This window comes from Aotus nancymaae, unplaced genomic scaffold, assembly GCF_030222135.1.
Source record: "Aotus nancymaae isolate 86718 unplaced genomic scaffold, 86718_ANA_hifiasm-v0.15.2.pri h1tg000040l, whole genome shotgun sequence".
Taxonomy (NCBI): Eukaryota; Metazoa; Chordata; class Mammalia; order Primates; family Aotidae; genus Aotus; species Aotus nancymaae.
Window position 1 is genome coordinate 23,881,240 of NW_026988454.1, and position 18,993 is coordinate 23,900,232.

Genomic DNA, 18,993 nt, shown 5'->3' on the forward strand with positions numbered 1-18,993 from the left:
GAAAGTCTTTTTAACAAATGGTGCTGAGATAACTGGATATCCACATGCAAAAAATGATGTTGGAAACTTACATTACACACAAAAACTAACTCAAAACTGATTTTAAAAATCTAAACATAAGGGCTAAAACTAAAAGAGAAAGCATGGGCAAGCTTCGCAATGTAGATTTGGTGATTAATTTCTGGATATGTCATCAAAAGCACAGGCAACAAAAGAAAAAACAGATACACTGGACATAATCACAATTAAAAACTTTTGTATATTAAAGGCCATTATCAAGAGAGAGAAAAAACAGTCCACAGAATTGGAGAAAATATTTGCAAATCATATATTGTTTCTGATAAGATTACTGTTGATATATTAATGATCTTATATTAATAGTTATTTTAATCTCATTGAGCTTCTAGCCTTAACTACCAGCATACAGAAAGATGAGATAGAGGAAAAAGTTAAACATATGATTAAATAAGTAGAGAAATACAGAACATGAGACATTCTAAAAGATAAATAGCCTGGTAGGGGTACTGTTCAAGATTTAATAAAGACTGAAGAGACAGCAAAAGTCAATATGTAAACTGTGATTGGATCCTGGACTGTGGCTGAATATGAGTGAGAAGAAAGCTTTAAAAAATATTCTTAAGGTAATTGAGAAAACATATTAATATATATCAAGTGTGATAATAGTATTGTGATTATGCAGGAAAATGAACTGATACTGAAGAGATGCATACTAAAATGGCTAAAGATAAAGCATTAATGATGCTTAGAACTTACTTTTAAATGGTTCTGCCAAAGAAAAGAAGAGAGAGATATTATGGCAACAACGTCAACAATTGCCAAATTTCAGTAGAGAGCATCTGTACTATTCCTTCCTCTTTTCCATAGATTTTTAAATTTTCAAAATAAGAAAAAAACAAACAAGCCCATTCAAAAATGGGCGAAGGATATGAACAGATACTTTACAAAAGAAGACATATATGAAGCCAACAAGCATACGAAAAAATGCTCATCATCACTGGTCATTAGAGAAATGCAAATCAAAACTACATTGAGATACCATCTCACGCCAGTTAGAATGGAAATCATTAAAAAATCTGGAGACAACAGATGCTGGAGAGGATGTGGAGAAATAGGAACACTTTTACACTGTTGGTGGGAGTGTAAATTAGTTCAACCATTGTGGAAGACAGTGTGGCGATTCCTCAAGGACCTAGAAATAGAAATTCCATTTGACCCAGCAATCCCATTACTAGATATATATCCAAAGGATTATAAATCGTTCTACTATAAGGACACATGCACACGAATGTTGATTGCAGCACAGTTTACAATAGCAAAGACCTGGAACCAACCCAAATGCCCATCGATGATAGACTGGACAGGAAAAATGTGGCACATATACACCATGAAATATTATGTAGCCATCAAAACCGATGAGTTCGCGTCCTTTGTAGGGACATGGATGAATCTGGAAACCATCATTCTCAGCAAACTGACACAAGAACACAAAATCAAACATCGCATGTTCTCACTCATAGACGGGTGTTGAACAATGGGAACACATGGACACAGGGAGGGGAGCACTATACACTGGGGTCTGTTGGGGGGAGCGGGGCGGGGAGGACAGCGGGGGGTGGGGAGTCGGGGAGAGATAGCATGGGGAGAAATGCCACATATAGGTGAAGGGGAGGAAGGCAGCAAATCACACTGCCACGTATGCACCTATGCAACAATCTTGTATGTTTTTCACATGTACCCCAAAACCTAAAATGCAATAAAAATAAATAAATAAATAAATAAATTTCAAAATAAAATGTTTTCAGTAGAAAAACTGTGAGCCACTAAATTGTACAGCTTCAAATGGTTAAAATGCTAAATTTCATGTTTGGGGAATTTTATCTGGAAAAAAAAGAGCTGTGGGTATCTGACACAATGGGGCTTTTGCAGAGTTGGTTAGATTGCTCTGCATGGCTCCATGTGCATCAGCTATGAGGTGTATGGTGTCCCTTGGAGTTAGGTAATACTACAGCATAGCTACCATGGTGTTCTCACATTGAGACAGAGTTAGGAGGAAACACAGAATCTTTATGTAGAATTTTAAAAAAATAGGATGTTTACTTTTACATAATTAATAAAATTACCTCTATATAATTGTTATTGTCAATTTCAGAGTACATATAGGGCATGATGATTTGGTCAAAAGTCAAGCATAGCCTCAAAAGCAACCCAAAATATCCACACACCTGGGTTCAAGGATGGAGGAGGTGGAGGTGGGAGGGGTCGGCCTTCTTTAATGGCTAGCGTACACTGCTTTGCTGATCGGATTGTATTAATAAAGTCTTCGTGTTGTTGTCTCCAATTAGACTTCCTCACAGGTGGAGACTGGAAAAAATAAAACCAACAAATAATACCCTAGACTATATACCTCTCCATTACAATTTTTTTTTTAAAGCTGGAATTTGAATTCACAGGAAACAGGCCTGTGAAAATTGTAGAAAAGAAGAGTTTGATTTTCAAAAGCACTACTTAAAGAGGTTTGGAAAATACAGTAATATAATTTACAAGCTCCAATAGTGAGGGAAAACACAAAAGAAAAAACTGTGAGCCACTAAATTGTACAGCTTCAAATGGTTAAAATGCTAAATTTCATGTTTGTCTTTCTTTAAAGAAAGACAAATGTAAGGTTAAAGTGACTTTCTTCTCAAGTTAATTGCTAGATTTAGAGCCACTAATGAAAACAGGAACAAGATTATTTTTTGCTACATCTGGAAAATATCTGAAATATATTTGAAAATCTAAGTGAGCAAGATTATAAAGAAAACAGTAAAGGTGGATTATAGTTACATTACATTATGGCATTAGCAAGCAAAAATGAAACCAGAAATCCCAGAAATAGGCCTTAGAGTACCGCAGAATGTAATAACAAACAATAAAGAAGATATCAGGAGTACCTTAGATTGTGGAGTCTTCTTCACAATAGGAATGTCAGTGCCCTGTAATCTTTGCTTCAAAGAATTGAAAGGTTTACGCTTTTTGTTGAAGAGTTTTTTACATATTGGTCCATGCCTTTTCTAGAAAACAAAGGGTAGGGATTGAAATTTTTTAAGTGCACAATTACAGTTTTTAACGCTAGGCATACCTAGACAGCCTCCACTATAGGGACTGTGTTGCTCCTCAGAACCTAGTTCATTCTCTAACAGATCACAGCAGAGCAAATCCACCTGCTCTTCTCATTTGTGTTACATATAACTAGATACTGTGTTTGAGCAAAGACAATAAAATGCTTTTATAGTTAAAGAGACTTAATTCAAATTTGGGTTTATATATTTAACTCAAATGTGGACAGTATGCTGTTTACTCCAACCAGTAGTCCTTTAAGCATTCAACATTTCTGATACAAAAACTGAGGAGCTAACATGCAGAGCTTTGCCTGTGTACCACCTGTATGAAATGTGCTATTGTGCCACTATGGGACCTTTGCCCTCTCCCTTGGTGGATGTGTGACATGTAATAGCTGTCATTGACACAGTAGCTTTGTCAGACCCCACAAAATACAAGCTCTGTGAAAATCATTGCACCTGGCTAAGAACAAGCAACCCAATTTTAAACTAAAAAAGAGAGAAAGATCAAATCATTTGATCAATCCCTAGATATAGGATTAGGAATGAAACTCAAAAGTATCCAAGAGGGACTTGACATTTAGAGATCCCTTTGCAAATGGAAGCTCTCAGTTCTCAAACTGAGTCTCAGGGGGTGCAGCTCCAGGCTGGCAAAGCCAATGACACACACTGGTGGGCTACAGGGCCACAACCAGCTCCGCAAGCTCTCCCTCCAGTTTTAGGAAGCTCTAACCACAGTTAACTAAAAGACAGCTGTTTCATTTTTTAAATTCCCCAGAAAAATAAAACCTACAACCTCATTTTATAGTCTTTTCCCGAAATGTAGTCAGGTGTACAGTCCACATCCTTTAAGTTCCATATGTCTCCTTGATCTAAAATGTCCTGACCGACAGCTGAATTATCCTCTTAGATTTTCTTTTTGAAAATAAACGTCTTTCTTGGGAACCCCTGTATATTATTGGGGCATACTACCTATTTGATTCCCTAATTTTGAAACAAATCAAGCTTTTATTCAACTTTATAGCCATCAATCAAGGGACTTGACATGCAGTTAGCTTGAATCTGGACAATTAGATCTTGGAACAGGCCTTACATCCATGTATCATTTTGTTCAACTGGTATAAAAACCCTGAAATTAGAAGGTTCTGTATACGTGGCAAAGCAGAAAACAGGAAGGTTAAAGGACTTGTCAGGATTAGTGACAAATTTGCGGCTAAAAGCCAAGTTTCCAGATGTCTGAAATTCAATGCTCATTCCTCTTGACTAGCTAATTTCCCTGGTGCTTTGGCCTTGAAATTTGAATTTTTGATGCTTAAAGAAAAGGCGGAAGAGCCAAAACCTCTCGAGGGATCATTGACGATGCCGAGATACTTCCATCTGGCATCATTTCAGGAGGACCATGTTTAACAGGGTCGCTTTTGAATGAGGCAGCATCAATCTGCCTCAGTGTTCTCTGGGCCCACCAGCCATAGGTTATATACTTCTCCTCTTCCCTTTGCTTCTCCTCCACATCTGTCTTTAATCTTTGCACTGCCGCCTCCTCACTGACTTGACAGTTCATTTAAGTCCAATGAAACACATCTACAAAATGTCTTTATGTTTACCAGAACATCTGCTGCAAAGCGTCTTCCACAGACTTCACAGGGAAATAACTCCTGATTGCCATCTGTGTAAAATTCAAGAGCACATTATGTTAGTTTCATGGAATTGCCTGGCCGAGAAGAAATGACTGACTGGAGGTGACCTCAATAGCTTGATATCCTCACTCTCTCTTCCCTCCCCACCAACTGCTTCTTCCCCTTGGGAAGACCCTGTGTAAACTCACCTGTGTTTTCCTTTTCTGATATAAACTTCTCACTTCACTAAACAAGTAAATTCCATATTCTTCAGGCAACCAGAGTATAATTATTTGATTTAATATTTAATACACTCTTAAATGAAGAGCCTGATAACTTTGCTTGAAACATAAGCAAAAAATACCTGAGTATAAGGTCAGTCATAAATAATCCAGTGGTAACATCTTTAGGATTCCTACTATAATGTAAGTTCTGTGAAGGCTGAGACTGTGCCTATTTTATCCCCAATGCCTCCAAGTACTTGACCCATAATAAGGTACTCAATAAATGCTGGTTGAATGCATGGGTCAAGCAAGAATTGAGTTTCTAACATAGGAACAATCATTCATTCGATAAACAGATATTGGCTACATGCAATTCTGTGGAAATATTAGGAGAAATCATACATGGGACCAGCATAGAAAAAAGTATTCAGATAATTAATGACATAGAAAACTATCATGAGAAAAGCAAAATATTATGAAATTCTGAAAAAAAAGTTTTTTTATATTACTTCCTTTCGATTCATCAGGAGTTGAATATTTATCATCAGGAGTAAATATTTAAAAAGCACTTTTATCAAAGTTATGATGTCTTAGGTTAAGAAGAAAAGCAGTTTGAGGTACGAGCATAGATTTTATATTAGACCAATCATCTGGGCTTTACATGAAAGGAAAGCAACACAGAACATTAAATTGGAAGAACCTAAAAAGAGCTGTGGAAAATGGATGTGACAAAGCTGAGGCGGGGTGAATGGGCTGTGGGTATGGTGGGAGAAGAGTGGAGTTTAGTGAAAAAGCTGCAGATGGGCCAGGTGTGGTGGCTCATGCCTGTAATCTCAATACTATGGAGGGGCCGAAGCAGGAGGACTGCTTGTGCCTAGGAATTCAAGATCAGCTTGGGCAACATAGGGAGATTGTGTCTCTACACAAAATAAAAAATTAGTTGGACATGGTGGCTCACACCTGTGGTCTCAACTACTCGGGAGGCTGAGGTGGGAGGACCACATGAGCCCAGGAGGCAGAGTGAGCCATGATCACAACACTGCACTCCAGCCTGGGAGACAGAGCAAGAGTTTGTCTCCCCCACACCCACAAAAAAAGCTGAAGGTGGAGACCTGAAATGGAAAGGAAAGAGATTGGAGATTCTGTGTCAGAGTTAACAACATGATTAGATTTGTGGCGGGTAGGAGATGGCAAAGGGAGAATAATGCTTAGGACTATTCTACGTTTAGAGGCAGAAGGATGAGAAGATGCTGGGGCTGTGAGATAGAAATAGCAAACTTGAAAAGAAGGGCCATCTTAGGAAGAAAAATAACTTCAGCCTTGGAAATACTGAGTTGACATAGAGTTGTCCAGCCAGCAGGATGGAAATGAGGGAGGTCAGGGTTAGAGACACAGATGTAGGCTTTGAGGAATGAAGTAAAGGCGTGATATTGCCAGGGAAGAAGTCATGGAAAGAGAAGTACAGAGATGATCCTTAGGGAAACTTACATTTAAGGGCCAAGAAAATGATGATGATAAGCCAGGAGGAGAAACAGGAGAGAACGGGGTCATGGAAACCGAAGGAAGACAGTTTGAAAAAGGAAGGGCTAGTTAACAGGAAGCAGATGGGTAGCCTGCTACAGACATTGTTGATTTAAATGATTTCTTCTCCCATCTGCTAATTGGTATTGTGTTTTCAACACAGGCCATCCATCACAGCACACAGAAATACCCCTTGCCCTCCCTGTTCTTTTATGTTCTTTTGGCATAGTTTGTAAAACTGCATCTAAATCTAAATATATATAAAAAATATGTACACCTATTTTTACGCAAGGGTACCACAACCTGAAACTACTCATCTTGATTATAAAACTGCTGCTGCTCTTTCTAAAACACTAGTGAAGATAATCTATTTTTATTAATATGACAATAACATTTGTGTGTTTTCCTATGTTATCTCACGTGATCCTCACAGTAACCCTATGAGACAGGGTTAGTACGATTTGTATTTTACAAATGAGATAAAGAAGGCTCAAGTAGGTAACCTCTCTAAGACTGCAGGTAGTAAGTGGTAATACTGAGACTTGAATTTGGGTCTTTCTCTTTCTAAATATTAAGACTATTAATTCAACCATCACCACAACTAGAGATATGTTAGTACTCACCTGCAAAGCAACTAGAAGTCCCTAGAGGATCAATGACCTTTGGTTGAAATCAGTGAGTTCAATGAGTTTAAAATACTGACAGATACAAATGATATGATCCAATTCAATACTTGGATACAAATGGACCACCACATTCTGAACCACATTCAACTCAGAAGCTTGACTATAAGGAACGAAGGGAACACCTACCTAGCCAGCTGCACCAAACATGGAGATCAATGAGGTCTGCAGTGTTTCTGTAAACTGAATCACATGGAATATGTGATTGCTAGAACCTTAAAAGAACCTTTGAAACTCCCAAAATGCCTTTCAATAGGTGAAACTTTAAACAAACAGTGGTATATCTATAGCCTGGAATACTACTCAGCAATAAGAAAGACCACTTTTTTTTTTTTTGAGACAGGGTCTTGGTTTTTAGCCCAAGCTAGGGTGCAGTGGGGTGATCACGGCCATTATAGTCTCTGCCTCCTGAACTCAAGCAATCTTCCTACCTCAGCTTCTTAAGTAGCTGGGACAAGCTAGTTTTTTATTTGTTATAGAGACGGGGTTTCACTATATTGCTCAGGCTGGTCTCAAACTCTTGGACTCAAGTAGTCCTCCTACCTCAGCCTCCCAAAGTATTGGGATTGCAGGTGTAAGCCACTGTGCCCAGCCAAAAAAGAACACCACTGATACATGCAACAACCTGGATGGATTTCAATGCTGGGTGAAACAAGCTCATCTTCAAAGGTAACATACTGTGTGATTTCATCTGCACAACATATTCAAAAATGACCAAAGTAGAGAGATAGGAAACAGATTAGAGATTGTCAAAGGATAAAGATGATTGGGAGTGGGGTGGAAAGTAGCTGTGACTATATGGGGTTAGAATGAGGGAGATCTCTGTGTGATGGAATAGCTACGTATCTCCATTGTGAGGTGGTTATGCATTTTATCAGATGGTACAGACTGTGAACACACGTTGTACTAATGTCAGTTTCCTGGTTTTGACGTGGTACTGCAGTTATTTAAGATGTAACTTGGAGAAAACTGAGTAAAGGACATCCAGCATCTCTCTGTGCTATTTTGTAACTTTTTGTAAAATTATATCAAAATAAAAAGTTTAAAAATAATATCTAGGGGTCAGCAAAATGTAGCCAGTGGGCAAAATCTGAGGCTTTTTTTTTTCTTTTTTTTTTTTTGAGACAGAGTCTCGCTCTGTCGCCAGGCGCCAGGCCGGAGTGCAGTGGCGCAATCTCGGCTCACTGCAATCTCCGCCTCCCAAGTTCAAGCAATTCTGCCTCAGCCTCCCGAGTAGCTGGGACTACAGGCACGCGCCACCATGCCCAGCTAATTTTTGTATTTTTTTAGTAGAGATGGGGTTTCACCATGTTGGCCAGGATGGTCTCGATCTCTTGACCTCGTGTCCGCCTCGGCCTCCCAAAGTGCTGGGATTACAGGCGTGAGCCACTGCACCTGGCCAGCTTTTTTTTTTTTTTTTGTAAATAAAGTTTTATGGGAATACAGCCTTACTCATTTGTATACAATTTATTGCTGCTTTTCTGCTCCAACAGCAGAATTTAATACTTTCAATGGAGGCCATATGATCTGCAAAGCCAAAAATTATACTATTTGGCCCTTGAGATAAATAGGTTGCCAAAAATTGCCAAACCATTTTTACAGTAATTGAAAAGGATTTGTGGGAGAATAACATGGAAAAATATTAATGAAATATTTTATTCATATATTTACTAATAAAGACTGGAAGGGCACACACAAAGTAATTACTTTTGGTATGAATAAAGATGAATATTATTTCAGTTTTCTGTATTTTCAAACTTTTTATGAAAATTATGCATTATTATTTTAAAAATCAGAACAAATGAATACCTTTCAAAAAATAAAAAGAACCCCTTTGGTAGAAAATGTTCTAAAACAATGAGTATCACCTCAGCTATTTCTATCTTTTTCCTCTCTATTTAGAATCATACTTGGTAAACTATTATAGTGGCTATTTTTAAACACTGGTTTGTAATCTTTGAAATTGTTAAAAATGAGTAACAGAAAGTAATCTGGGAGTGATAAAGCTTTGTTTAACACATCAAAAATAAAAAATAGGTCAGGCATGGTGGCTCACACCTGTAATCTCAGCATTTTGGGAGGCTGAGGCGAGAGGATTGCTTGGGCCCAGGAGTTCAATACCAGCCTGGGCAACACAGTGAGAGGTCCATCTCTACCAAAAATTTTAAATATTAGAATTAGCCAAGCATGGTGGCATGTGCTTGTGGTCCCAACTACTCAGGAGGCTGAGATCAAAGAATCACTCAAGTCCAGGAAGCTGAGGTTGCAGTGAGCCATGATTGATTGTGCCTGGGCGACAGAGCAAGACCCCGTCTCAAAAAAAAAAAAAAAATCAGGGACAACATGGGCAGGAAAACAAACAAACATTACAAAGAAGCATGGAGAGAATCAGGACTAGACTGAAATTGAAAAAGTGTTGCTTCTGACCAGACATTCTCTTTCTGAGCTGGAAGTTAAGAATGCTTTGTAGGAACCAAGTTATCCACATTTTCTTAAAGGAGCATGATAGAGAAGAAAAAAGGAACATTTTTTTTCATTCAGAACTCTTAAGTTCTCTGCAGTCCAGAACATGCAAATATTTAGCAATATCAACATCTTCCATGGTCCTATGGCAAGGGGGTGGCATAATCGCCTCGACTTACCAATAAAATTTATCTCAGGAACTTGAGTCATGAGACAAGAAAAAGAATTAAGCTATAGTAAAGGGACAAAGGGTCATAGAAACATAGGACAGGGAGGAAAGAAAACAAGAAACCTAAAATTTGGAAAGTTAATATATATTGTAACTGACTTGGAGGACTTAAAGCAACACCAAACTCTACTTCGCAAGCCAACAGTAGGCAAGAACTGAGAACCATCCAGATTCACACGACAGTCTTTAAGTCACAGGAACTCCTGGACAGCATGTATCTCTACAATTGGGGCAGGTGAATGAGGAGGAAGAGACTGCCAAAATATGGAGGACCAAGGGGAAAGCTGTTTGAAAGAAGTTAAGATTCCTAGATCACACCTCCCCCACAACCCCTGCCCCACACTGCAACGCTCTTGCTTCCTGGATAAATGCCCTTCCCTGTCTCTAGGTGATTCTACTTCCTGGAAAGGAAAAAAATAAGCAGTCAGTGCATTAGTCAATATGAGGGATGGCTGAAGGCATGAGTACTATGGCAAAAACAGGTATGTATAGATACAGACATATATACAGCCAATTCTCATTATTTTTGGTAGTTATGTTCTATGAAGTCACTATGAGCACTGAATCAGCAAATACTGAACCGTTGCTGCTAGGGGAAATATAGGGTTAGGTTCCTGTGAGTCTTTGGTCACAATAGTTTTGTTAATGGATCAATACAAAACCTTGTTTTATGTGTGTTTCTGTTTAAAGACACCTTCTTTAATATATAGTGTTGATTCAGTAATGCCGAACTCATGCCAACAGCACTGTAACTCCTGCCTGAATGTTGACCTAATGCGTATTTTCTCCATAGGGCAAATCACAGCCTTGAGCTTTGGAACACTAGACAGCACTTCAGCACTAAGCTAGGCAGCCTTCCCTACTGCCCTGCCTTTGAGACAGGGTCTTGCTCGTCACCCAGGCTAGAGTGCAGTGGTGCGATCTTGGCACACTGCAACCCTGCCTCCTGGATTCAAGTGATCCTCCCACCTCAGCCCCCTGAATAGCTGGGACCACAGTCTCACACCACCACACCTGGCTAATTTTGTGTATTTTTGGTAGAGACGAGGTTTCATATGTTGGTCAGGCTAGTTTTGAACTCCTGGCCTCAAGTGATCCTCCCACCTGAACCTCCCAAAGTGCTGGGATTACAAGTGTTAGCCACTATGCCTGGTCCAAAGTGGCCATTTTAAACAGTGAAATCACCAAAGAAAAAGCACAAAGTTGTGGAAAATGTGGCACTAAATAGCCCATGGAAGGAACTTGGGTACAGTATGAGCACTAAAGCAAGAAAGTAGAGTATTATCTCATTCAACCTCAGCTGGGAAAATGTGCCGGATGACTCAACTTTTTTACGACTCCGCATTTTTGCAAATGACTGTAAAAGTGCCAAGAGTATTGATGCTGGGGTTACAAGTAAGTTTTAGCAAGTAGGCAAATTTGCAAATAGGGAATCCATGAATAATGAGAACAAGCTATATATGTATGCATGTCTATATTACATGTATACATGTACATATATACAATCTAGTGATTATTTTCATGAATAGTGATACTGAAAGCAGAGAATATCTACATGCCCATCTTCTACTTGGCTTACGGGACTCTGCTTGCCATACTCTTACCCTCAGGGCAAAATGAAACTTCCCTGGGAATCAAATTATTCCACTAGCAAATATGTAAAGATTGGGAGATTCCCAAACAGCTCACTCAGACTACCCTACAATACAACTCAGTCATGAAATACTGCTCACTCGTTCATTATTTCCATTTTTTTCCTCTCCCAATCTTAATGATGAGCAAACAGACAGGAATTTCCAAAGATCTGAGGAACATCTCTAGCATGTAAGTCCAAAATAGACAAAAAAAGCAATTTAAAGGAAAATCACAACTCTTCGAAATTAAAAAAGCCTTTAGGGGAAAAACTCAATAGAGGGTTGAAAGATAAAATTAGAAAAATCTCCCAGAAAGTAAAGTAAAATGGCATAGAAATTGGAAAGAAACAGCAAATTATGATTATATTGAACCTTCAATATAGTCACTGGAATAGGCACTTACTCTGGATATGGGTTTCCCTATCTGCATACAATGCTTCTGCCAAGACTACCATCTGTAGACTCATGGAATGCCTTATCCACTGTCTTGGTATTTCACACAGCATTGCCTCTGACCAAGGCACTCACTTTACAGCTAAAGAAGTGTGGCAGGGGCTCATGCTCATGGAATTCACTGGTCTCACCATGTTTTCCATCATCCTGAAGCAACTGGATTGATAGAATGCTGGAATGGACTTTTGAAGTCACAATTACAACACCAACTAGGTTACAATACTTTGGAGGGCTGGGATAAAGTTCTCCAGAAGGCCACATATGGTCTACTACTCCACAACGGAGGTAAGGAAAAGTATCCATGGAATACAGGATATCCATTAGGATGTCTCTTAGTATTACCATGCCCTGTGATTAAAGTCAATGGGAAACTACAACAGCCCAATCCAGGCAGGACTACAAATGGCCCAGATCCTTCAGGAATGAAGGTTTGGGTCACTCCACTAGGAAAAAACCACAACCTGCTAAGGTGCTTGCTGAAGGCAAAGGGAATACAAAATGGGTAGTAGAAGGCGGTCATCAATACCAGCTACCACCACATGACCAGCTGCAGAAATGAGGACAGTAATTGTCATGAGTATTTCTTCCTTTTGTTAAAAAGTTTGTGTATGTATACACTTGTACTAAAAAGGTATCTTCATTTTCCTTTCCTTCGTCATGACATAAGATTTATTGACTTCACGTCAGCACTTAAGTGTTGTTAACTTTATGTAATAGTATTGAGGTTGGGAATTGGTGCGTTTCTAGTTGTATGAAGGATAGTTGTATTATGTTAGGTGTAATTATGACCTTATTATTGTCTTTATTTGAATATTATGTATGATTTCAGGAGATGTGTATGGGTTCAAGTTGACAAAAGATAGACTTGTGATGGTTAATACTCAGTGTCAACCTGATTGGATTGAAGGGTGAAAGTACTGATCCGAGGTGTGTCTATGAGGATATTGCCAAAGGAGATTAACATTTGATTCAGTGGTCTGGGGAAAGCAGACTCATCCTTAATCTGGGTGAGCACCATCTAGTCAGCTGCCACTGCAGACAGAATATAAAGCAGAGAGAGAAATGTGAAAAGACTAGACTGGCCAGGCCTCCCATCTTTTTCCCATGCTGGATGCTTCCTGCCCCCAAACATCAGACTCCAGGTTCTTCAGTTTTGGCACTGTACTGGTTCTCCTTGCTCCTCAGCTTGCAGATGGCTTATTGTGGGACCTTGTGATTGTGTGAGTTAATACTTACTAAATTCCTCTTTGTATATATATATATCTATCCTTTACTTCTGTCCCTCTAGATAATCCTAATACACCCTTCTGATTTAGAAGATCCAGTAAAATGGAAGTTTCAGAACACTGAAGACAGATTCTACAGACTTCTGAAGAAAAATTAGATATAAATGATCAGCAGTCAGAATGGCTACAGATTCCCAAAAAGCAAAATTGGAAATGGAAACAAATGGAGAAAACCCTTTAAACTTCTGAGGTAAAATAATCCACAACCAAGAATTCTATATCCAGTCAAGCTGTCAATCCAACTAAGAGTAGAATATATTTCCAGACATCCAATTTCTCAAAAAGCCTACATCCCCTGTATCCCGTTTTAGGAATTACTGGAGGATGTGATCCATAAGCATGTGCATAAGATATAGGAAAAGGCAACTGTATACTGGATAGAGAGAAGGGAATTCCCAGTCTGATAGCTGGGCACCAGAACCAAAGAGCAACCAGTCGAGGTTTGAGGTGTGTGATTAGAGACAGACATGTTGAGGGCTATCACGACTAAGATATCTACTGCCTTCGTAATCTCAAGATAGTATATCCAAGGAAGTCTGGCTCCCATTTTGTTCTATACTTGGCATGTTTGGCCATATTCCAATAAAGTGCCTGCTCTCCCTTTTGTATCCTGATCTCTAGATCAGTTGGAGACACTCATTTCACCCCATAGGAAGGTTCTGCATTGACCTTTAGAGGGAGGGGTGAGTTTAGAAGCAGAAAATATAAAACAAGAATGCAATCCTCTAAGCATATTTCTGCAGATCCTGGATGCTCAAACTGTGACTTGTCTCCTAAAACTCACTCATCACCTTGCTCACTGACATCTAAGCATGGGGCTCTTTAAACTCTAAAGCATAAGTCAGACCCAGGGACTGTTCACAGTTCATCCTCCCTAGGATGCTTTCATCTAATTGGTAGCAAATATTGCCCTCAAAAAGCTAGGTTTGTGTTTTCCGGTTGTTCAAAATGAAACAAGATGTGTTTAGGGACACTATACAAGTGACTTTAAAAAAGAAGGAAATATTTATTGCACATTGAGTATCCTTTACCCAAAATGCTTGGGACCAAAAGTATTTCAGATTTTTTTCAGACTTTGGAACAAGGTTAGACTTGGGATGGGACCCAAGTCTAAACACTTTGTTTCTTGTATCACCTTATACACACAGCCTGAAGGTAATTGTATACAATATTTTAAATAATTTTGTGCATGAAACAAAGCTTGTATTGAGTACTTATGCGTCATATTTTCTATTTGTTGTGTCACATTGGCATTCAACATTTTGGATTTTGGATTAGAGATGTTCAACTTGTATGATAGCTAGATAGTATGTAAGAATTACCTGAGGGGGAAGAGTGAAATGAAATCAAGAATGGGCCCACAGGTGACTCCTATGTTCTATTTCTTAACTTGAATAGTGGCCCTGTATTTGCTTTAAACATTCTCCTATAAGTTTCACAATTAAAATTCAAGGCCATTAGAATTTCTACTTTCTCTGTCCTTTAACTGGAACAAGCCTGATAAAGCATACCAATGTCAACCCACATGGAGAAGTAATATAAAAGTATTGAAAATAATGAGAACACTTGGGCACAGGGAAGGGAACAACACTCACAGTACTAGGTGGGGGTGGTGGGGGGAGGGGAGCGGGGCACAGCCAGTTGGGGGAGCGGGGAGGAGGGGGAGGGATAACACCTGGAGAAATGCCTGATGTAGGCAACAGTAGGCAGGGATGGAGACAGCAAACCACTATGGCATGTATGTACCTATGCAACAATCCTGCAGGATGCAGGATGTACACATGTACCCCAGAGCCCAAATACAATAAAAAGTAAAAAATAATAAAATAAAATAAAATGTATTAAATATCTGTTTAGGCATTAAAAAAAAAAGTATTGAAGATATACCAGTCAAGTTACAAGAAGATTTCTTTCACCTGAGGTGACTTTATGACATCACAATGGAAGTGTAGATACAGGGCATCACAGGTAATCTAACAAGCAGTAACTGCATTTCAGATACTTAGATTTGTAAAATAACAGTACAGACGGTCCTCAACCTACGACGGTTCAACTTAACGATTTTTCTGTGACGGTGAAAAAGCAGTATGTATTCAGCAGAAAGTGGTACAATCCTCTCTCATGATGCTGGGCAGCAGTGGTGAGCCACTGCTCCCAGTCAACCACGTGACCACGAGGGCAAACTGATATTCTAAGTGTACTGTATTGCCAGATGATTTTGCACAACTGTGGGCTAATGGGAAGTGTTCTGAGCAAGTTTAAGGTAGGTTAGACTGAGCTATGCTCAGTAGGTTAGGTGTAGTAAATGCATTTTTTATTTACTGTGTTTGCAGTTTAGGGTGGGTATATCAACGCATAATCCCACCGTGAGTCAAGCAGCATCTGTGGTACTTCAATATCCAAGTGGTTTTACACTAGTCATGGGCAGTGCTTAAACAAAATAGGTTTAAGATACAAATTCTTCAATATTTTGCCTCCTGCTGGGATCTTTCAGGCCTTTCTCTCCCCGCTAACCCCAGTGAGTCTAGGCCCTACTATGGTTCCCTCCATGTTTAATTCTTTTCTGAAATCTTTCCCATCTATCCATTCATTCATACACTAGTTTGTGAATGTATACCAAATGTCAGGTACCATTCCAGGCCTAGGATAAAGCAATAAACAAAACAGTGTGTCTTCAGGGTTTGTCCTGTGAGAGGAGACCGACAGTCATGTTGTGGAGAACATAAACCAGGGAGGGTGGGTCAAGGATGCCAGGGAAGGATGCGTGTGCTATTTTTAAATACAAGCTCAGGGAATAGCCTATAGTGAAGGTGACAGCTGAGCACCAACCATGAGGAAGGTCTGCCTGCAGTGAGAACAATTCTGGGGGAAGAGCAAGTACCCAGATTCTCATTACAAGTGGTACTTACCACAGTGGCAGTATCATTGAGTTACATTTCGTTGCACCTATGCTGCCTCCTCAGACCATGTGGCTCCTGAAAGCAAAACTCTCTGATCCTTGGACTCCCAACACTTAGCATGGAGCTTTTATGTTCAGTTCCCAATCATTATTTATAGATTTGTAGAGAACTAAATTATCAGAAAATTCATTTAAAGTATTATGAATTTGTTCTTCAGAATAAAATTGAAATATTTAAGTTTGGAGTATAATCAACCTAAATCACAAGACGCTTCATCAAGACTTGTGGCCTGGTCTTTTTCTCTTAATTGAAAAACATATAATATATGGATTTAAACACAGTAAAGTAAAATTAGCACCTCATAAGACAGAATTTGAGTAACGTCATGACAAAGTAACATCCAACGTTTGTTAAGACTCTTGCTGTTTCTGAGAATCTTCAGTTGAGACAGCTATCAAAATAAATGGCCAATATTTTTAGTACTTACATTCTCAATATTGACATAAACCATCATCTGACCCTTTACTTCACAAGTTGGCATTTCAATACACTCTCTCCAGTATCCTACTTCTGCAATGACCAGCTCTTCAGATTTTTTTTCTAGCCAATGTTGGTAGAATACCTGATGCCATCAGTTTTTATAACTCTTTAAAAATCCTACAATGCTTAGATTTAAATGGATCACACATGGTAGAACAAGCTAATACTAGTTTTGGAAAAGCCATAAACAAATAATTACAGATGAAGGTATTTTCTAATAATTCAGGTATCAAATGCAGCTCACCTGCCAAAAATGGTTCTGCCCCAGCCATTCTGTTCCTAACTCAGAGCAACAGCGTTCACAGATTTTTACAGCCTAGTCCAGATAACACACTAGCCAAGAACATAAACCAGGGTCACTAATCTGTTGCAAGAAGTCACAGTTTACCAAATAATCAACAATTGTGATGCTGTCATTGCCTAAACCTTGAAAAAGTTTAAATAAGTTAAAACAAAAATCAGCTCATCAAAAACAGGGAAAGTTTTCAACTATGTATTTCAATCAAATATGAATGGTTCCAAACATTAAATAATGTTGAAAAGACAAACTCTCCAGTTTAAACTGAAATAAATACTTCTGATTTTGATCTAGGGACTCACTGAAGCCAATTAAGTTTTCTTATTTCTTTGACTATTCTGTTTCCTGCTTTCACTGTTCCTAAATCCCAAAAGCAACTCATCCAGTAATATAACAGGAAATATGAGTCTTAAGAACCTTAATATTCAGTTTTACCACCCTTTTGAAATAGTCCTTTGTATACAGCAAGGGAAAACTAAGCTTCCTAACAGTGGAACTTTCTCAGAAAAACTCATCTTACATTAAACAGAATAAACTCAGCATTTCAAAATTTTGAGTTTAATCAGGCCACTTTTCTACTTACAGCAAATTAAACCATGTAATTCCTGAAAAGGCGTGGAGAGGATTCAAAGAAATATTTGAAAACATCTGCAAAAAACAACTATGACAACCATACAAATAAATGATTACACCAATTCAAGAAGTTATGAAGATATTTTCCTTTAATTTGTCCAAACATTTCCCATTCATGAAGTCACTTATTTCAGAGCAGATGTAAGCTTATAATACTAAAAATTAAAATATTACAGTATTTACAAGGCAGTTGGCAGGGAACACTTGCTAGTATAAAAATAATACAAATATTGTATTTTCCTCTTATCTGCCAGTAAAAATGACAAAGCATTTGTCTTTCTGAAGACTCTAGTTAATTATTAAACATAATGAAGAGCCCCTAATAAAGTGCCTTACCCTATATGCTCCACTGTCTATAGCTTTAGACCCTCAACATTCTTCTTCAAGTTCAGCAGCTCTTTTTCTTGCCTTCTTTTCTCTAGTTTAAATGCTAATTTGTTAGCTTTCTTCTCCACTCTTCGTTCCTGTTATTAAGTACAAGAATATACTTGTATTATTCATGTCTTTAGTCTGATAGACACTGCTTTTACAAAATTCCTCTAACTTTACCTCCACTAGTTCTTTGTAAATCTCACATTTGAAAAATATATTTTACCTTGCGCTCTTCTTTTATAGCTTGCTTTCTTGCTCTTTTATCTTCTTTGCTCTCATTTTTAGAACGTGGCTGGGTTGATACTTTAGGAAGATCACTGCCATTAATCATCTGTATTCGTTCAGCTTGCTTTGCTGTGAGCCCTTTCTTTGGTAGGACATTGAGAGGTATTCCTGTTTTAGAAGATATTCGAATTTGTTTGGGCTGAAATACGGATAAAATGGCACTAGAGTTATTTCTCATTCCTATTAAAAAATAGCTCATTAATGACACACGGTTGGTGCTTTTCCTAGTATCACTGCTAGCCACAAAGATAAAAGTTACTGTGCAAAAATGTGCTCTCTACTTTTTATGCATGGCATCCTTCAAATAGCACACTAGGGACTTACCTTTGGTTGATACTTGATAAGCTGTGGATGGTTATATAAATTTGAGTATGTACCTAAACAAACAAATAAAAGTCATGTATGAATAAGCACACTTTGAGTTCCACAAAACATTAGTAAATTCCTACTATATTTCTGACCTTGTGTTTTCAAAGTGCAAAATAACACCGGGGTCTCTGATTGATGTTTTATTAATTGCTTACAACTCAGTACTAGAATATAAAGTTTATATGTATGACATAGTTTCACTCTTGTTGCCCAAGTTGGAGTGTATTAGTGTGATCTTGGCTCACTGAAACCTCTGCCTCTCGGGTTCAAGCTATTCTCCTGCCTCAGCCTCCTGAGTAGCTAGGATTATAGGTGCCCACCACCATGCCCAGATAATTTTTTGTATTTTTAGTAGAGACAGGAGTTTC

At 38.5% G+C, this 18,993-nt stretch overlaps 2 protein-coding genes across 5 annotated transcripts in view; both read right to left on the reverse strand.

The window, feature by feature from the left end:
- The window catches only part of ZC2HC1B (zinc finger C2HC-type containing 1B), a 75,530-nt gene extending 58,531 nt beyond the window's left edge, over window positions 1-16,999 (reverse strand). The window contains exons 1-4 of the mRNA XM_021670817.2: window positions 16,913-16,999; window positions 4,724-4,785; window positions 2,952-3,071; window positions 2,244-2,382 (exon numbers count right to left, since the gene is read on the reverse strand). Of these exons, the coding sequence (XP_021526492.1) occupies window positions 2,244-2,382; window positions 2,952-3,071; window positions 4,724-4,785; window positions 16,913-16,940 (349 nt within the window). The 5' untranslated portion in view covers window positions 16,941-16,999. The remainder of the gene's footprint in view (window positions 1-2,243; window positions 2,383-2,951; window positions 3,072-4,723; window positions 4,786-16,912) is intronic.
- The window catches only part of LTV1 (LTV1 ribosome biogenesis factor), a 28,832-nt gene continuing 12,891 nt past the window's right edge, over window positions 3,053-18,993 (reverse strand). For 2 of the 4 annotated variants that reach the window (XM_012474505.3, XM_012474504.3), the window contains exons 9-11: window positions 18,581-18,633; window positions 18,195-18,395; window positions 17,668-18,063 (exon numbers count right to left, since the gene is read on the reverse strand). In XM_012474505.3, coding sequence (XP_012329928.1) covers window positions 17,953-18,063; window positions 18,195-18,395; window positions 18,581-18,633 — 365 coding nt within the window. In that variant the 3' untranslated portion in view covers window positions 17,668-17,952. Of the gene's footprint in view, window positions 3,072-4,723; window positions 4,786-17,667; window positions 18,064-18,194; window positions 18,396-18,580; window positions 18,634-18,993 lie in introns of those variants that run through there. The other 2 variants (XR_002478567.2, XM_064360611.1) reach the window with 2 other exon arrangements.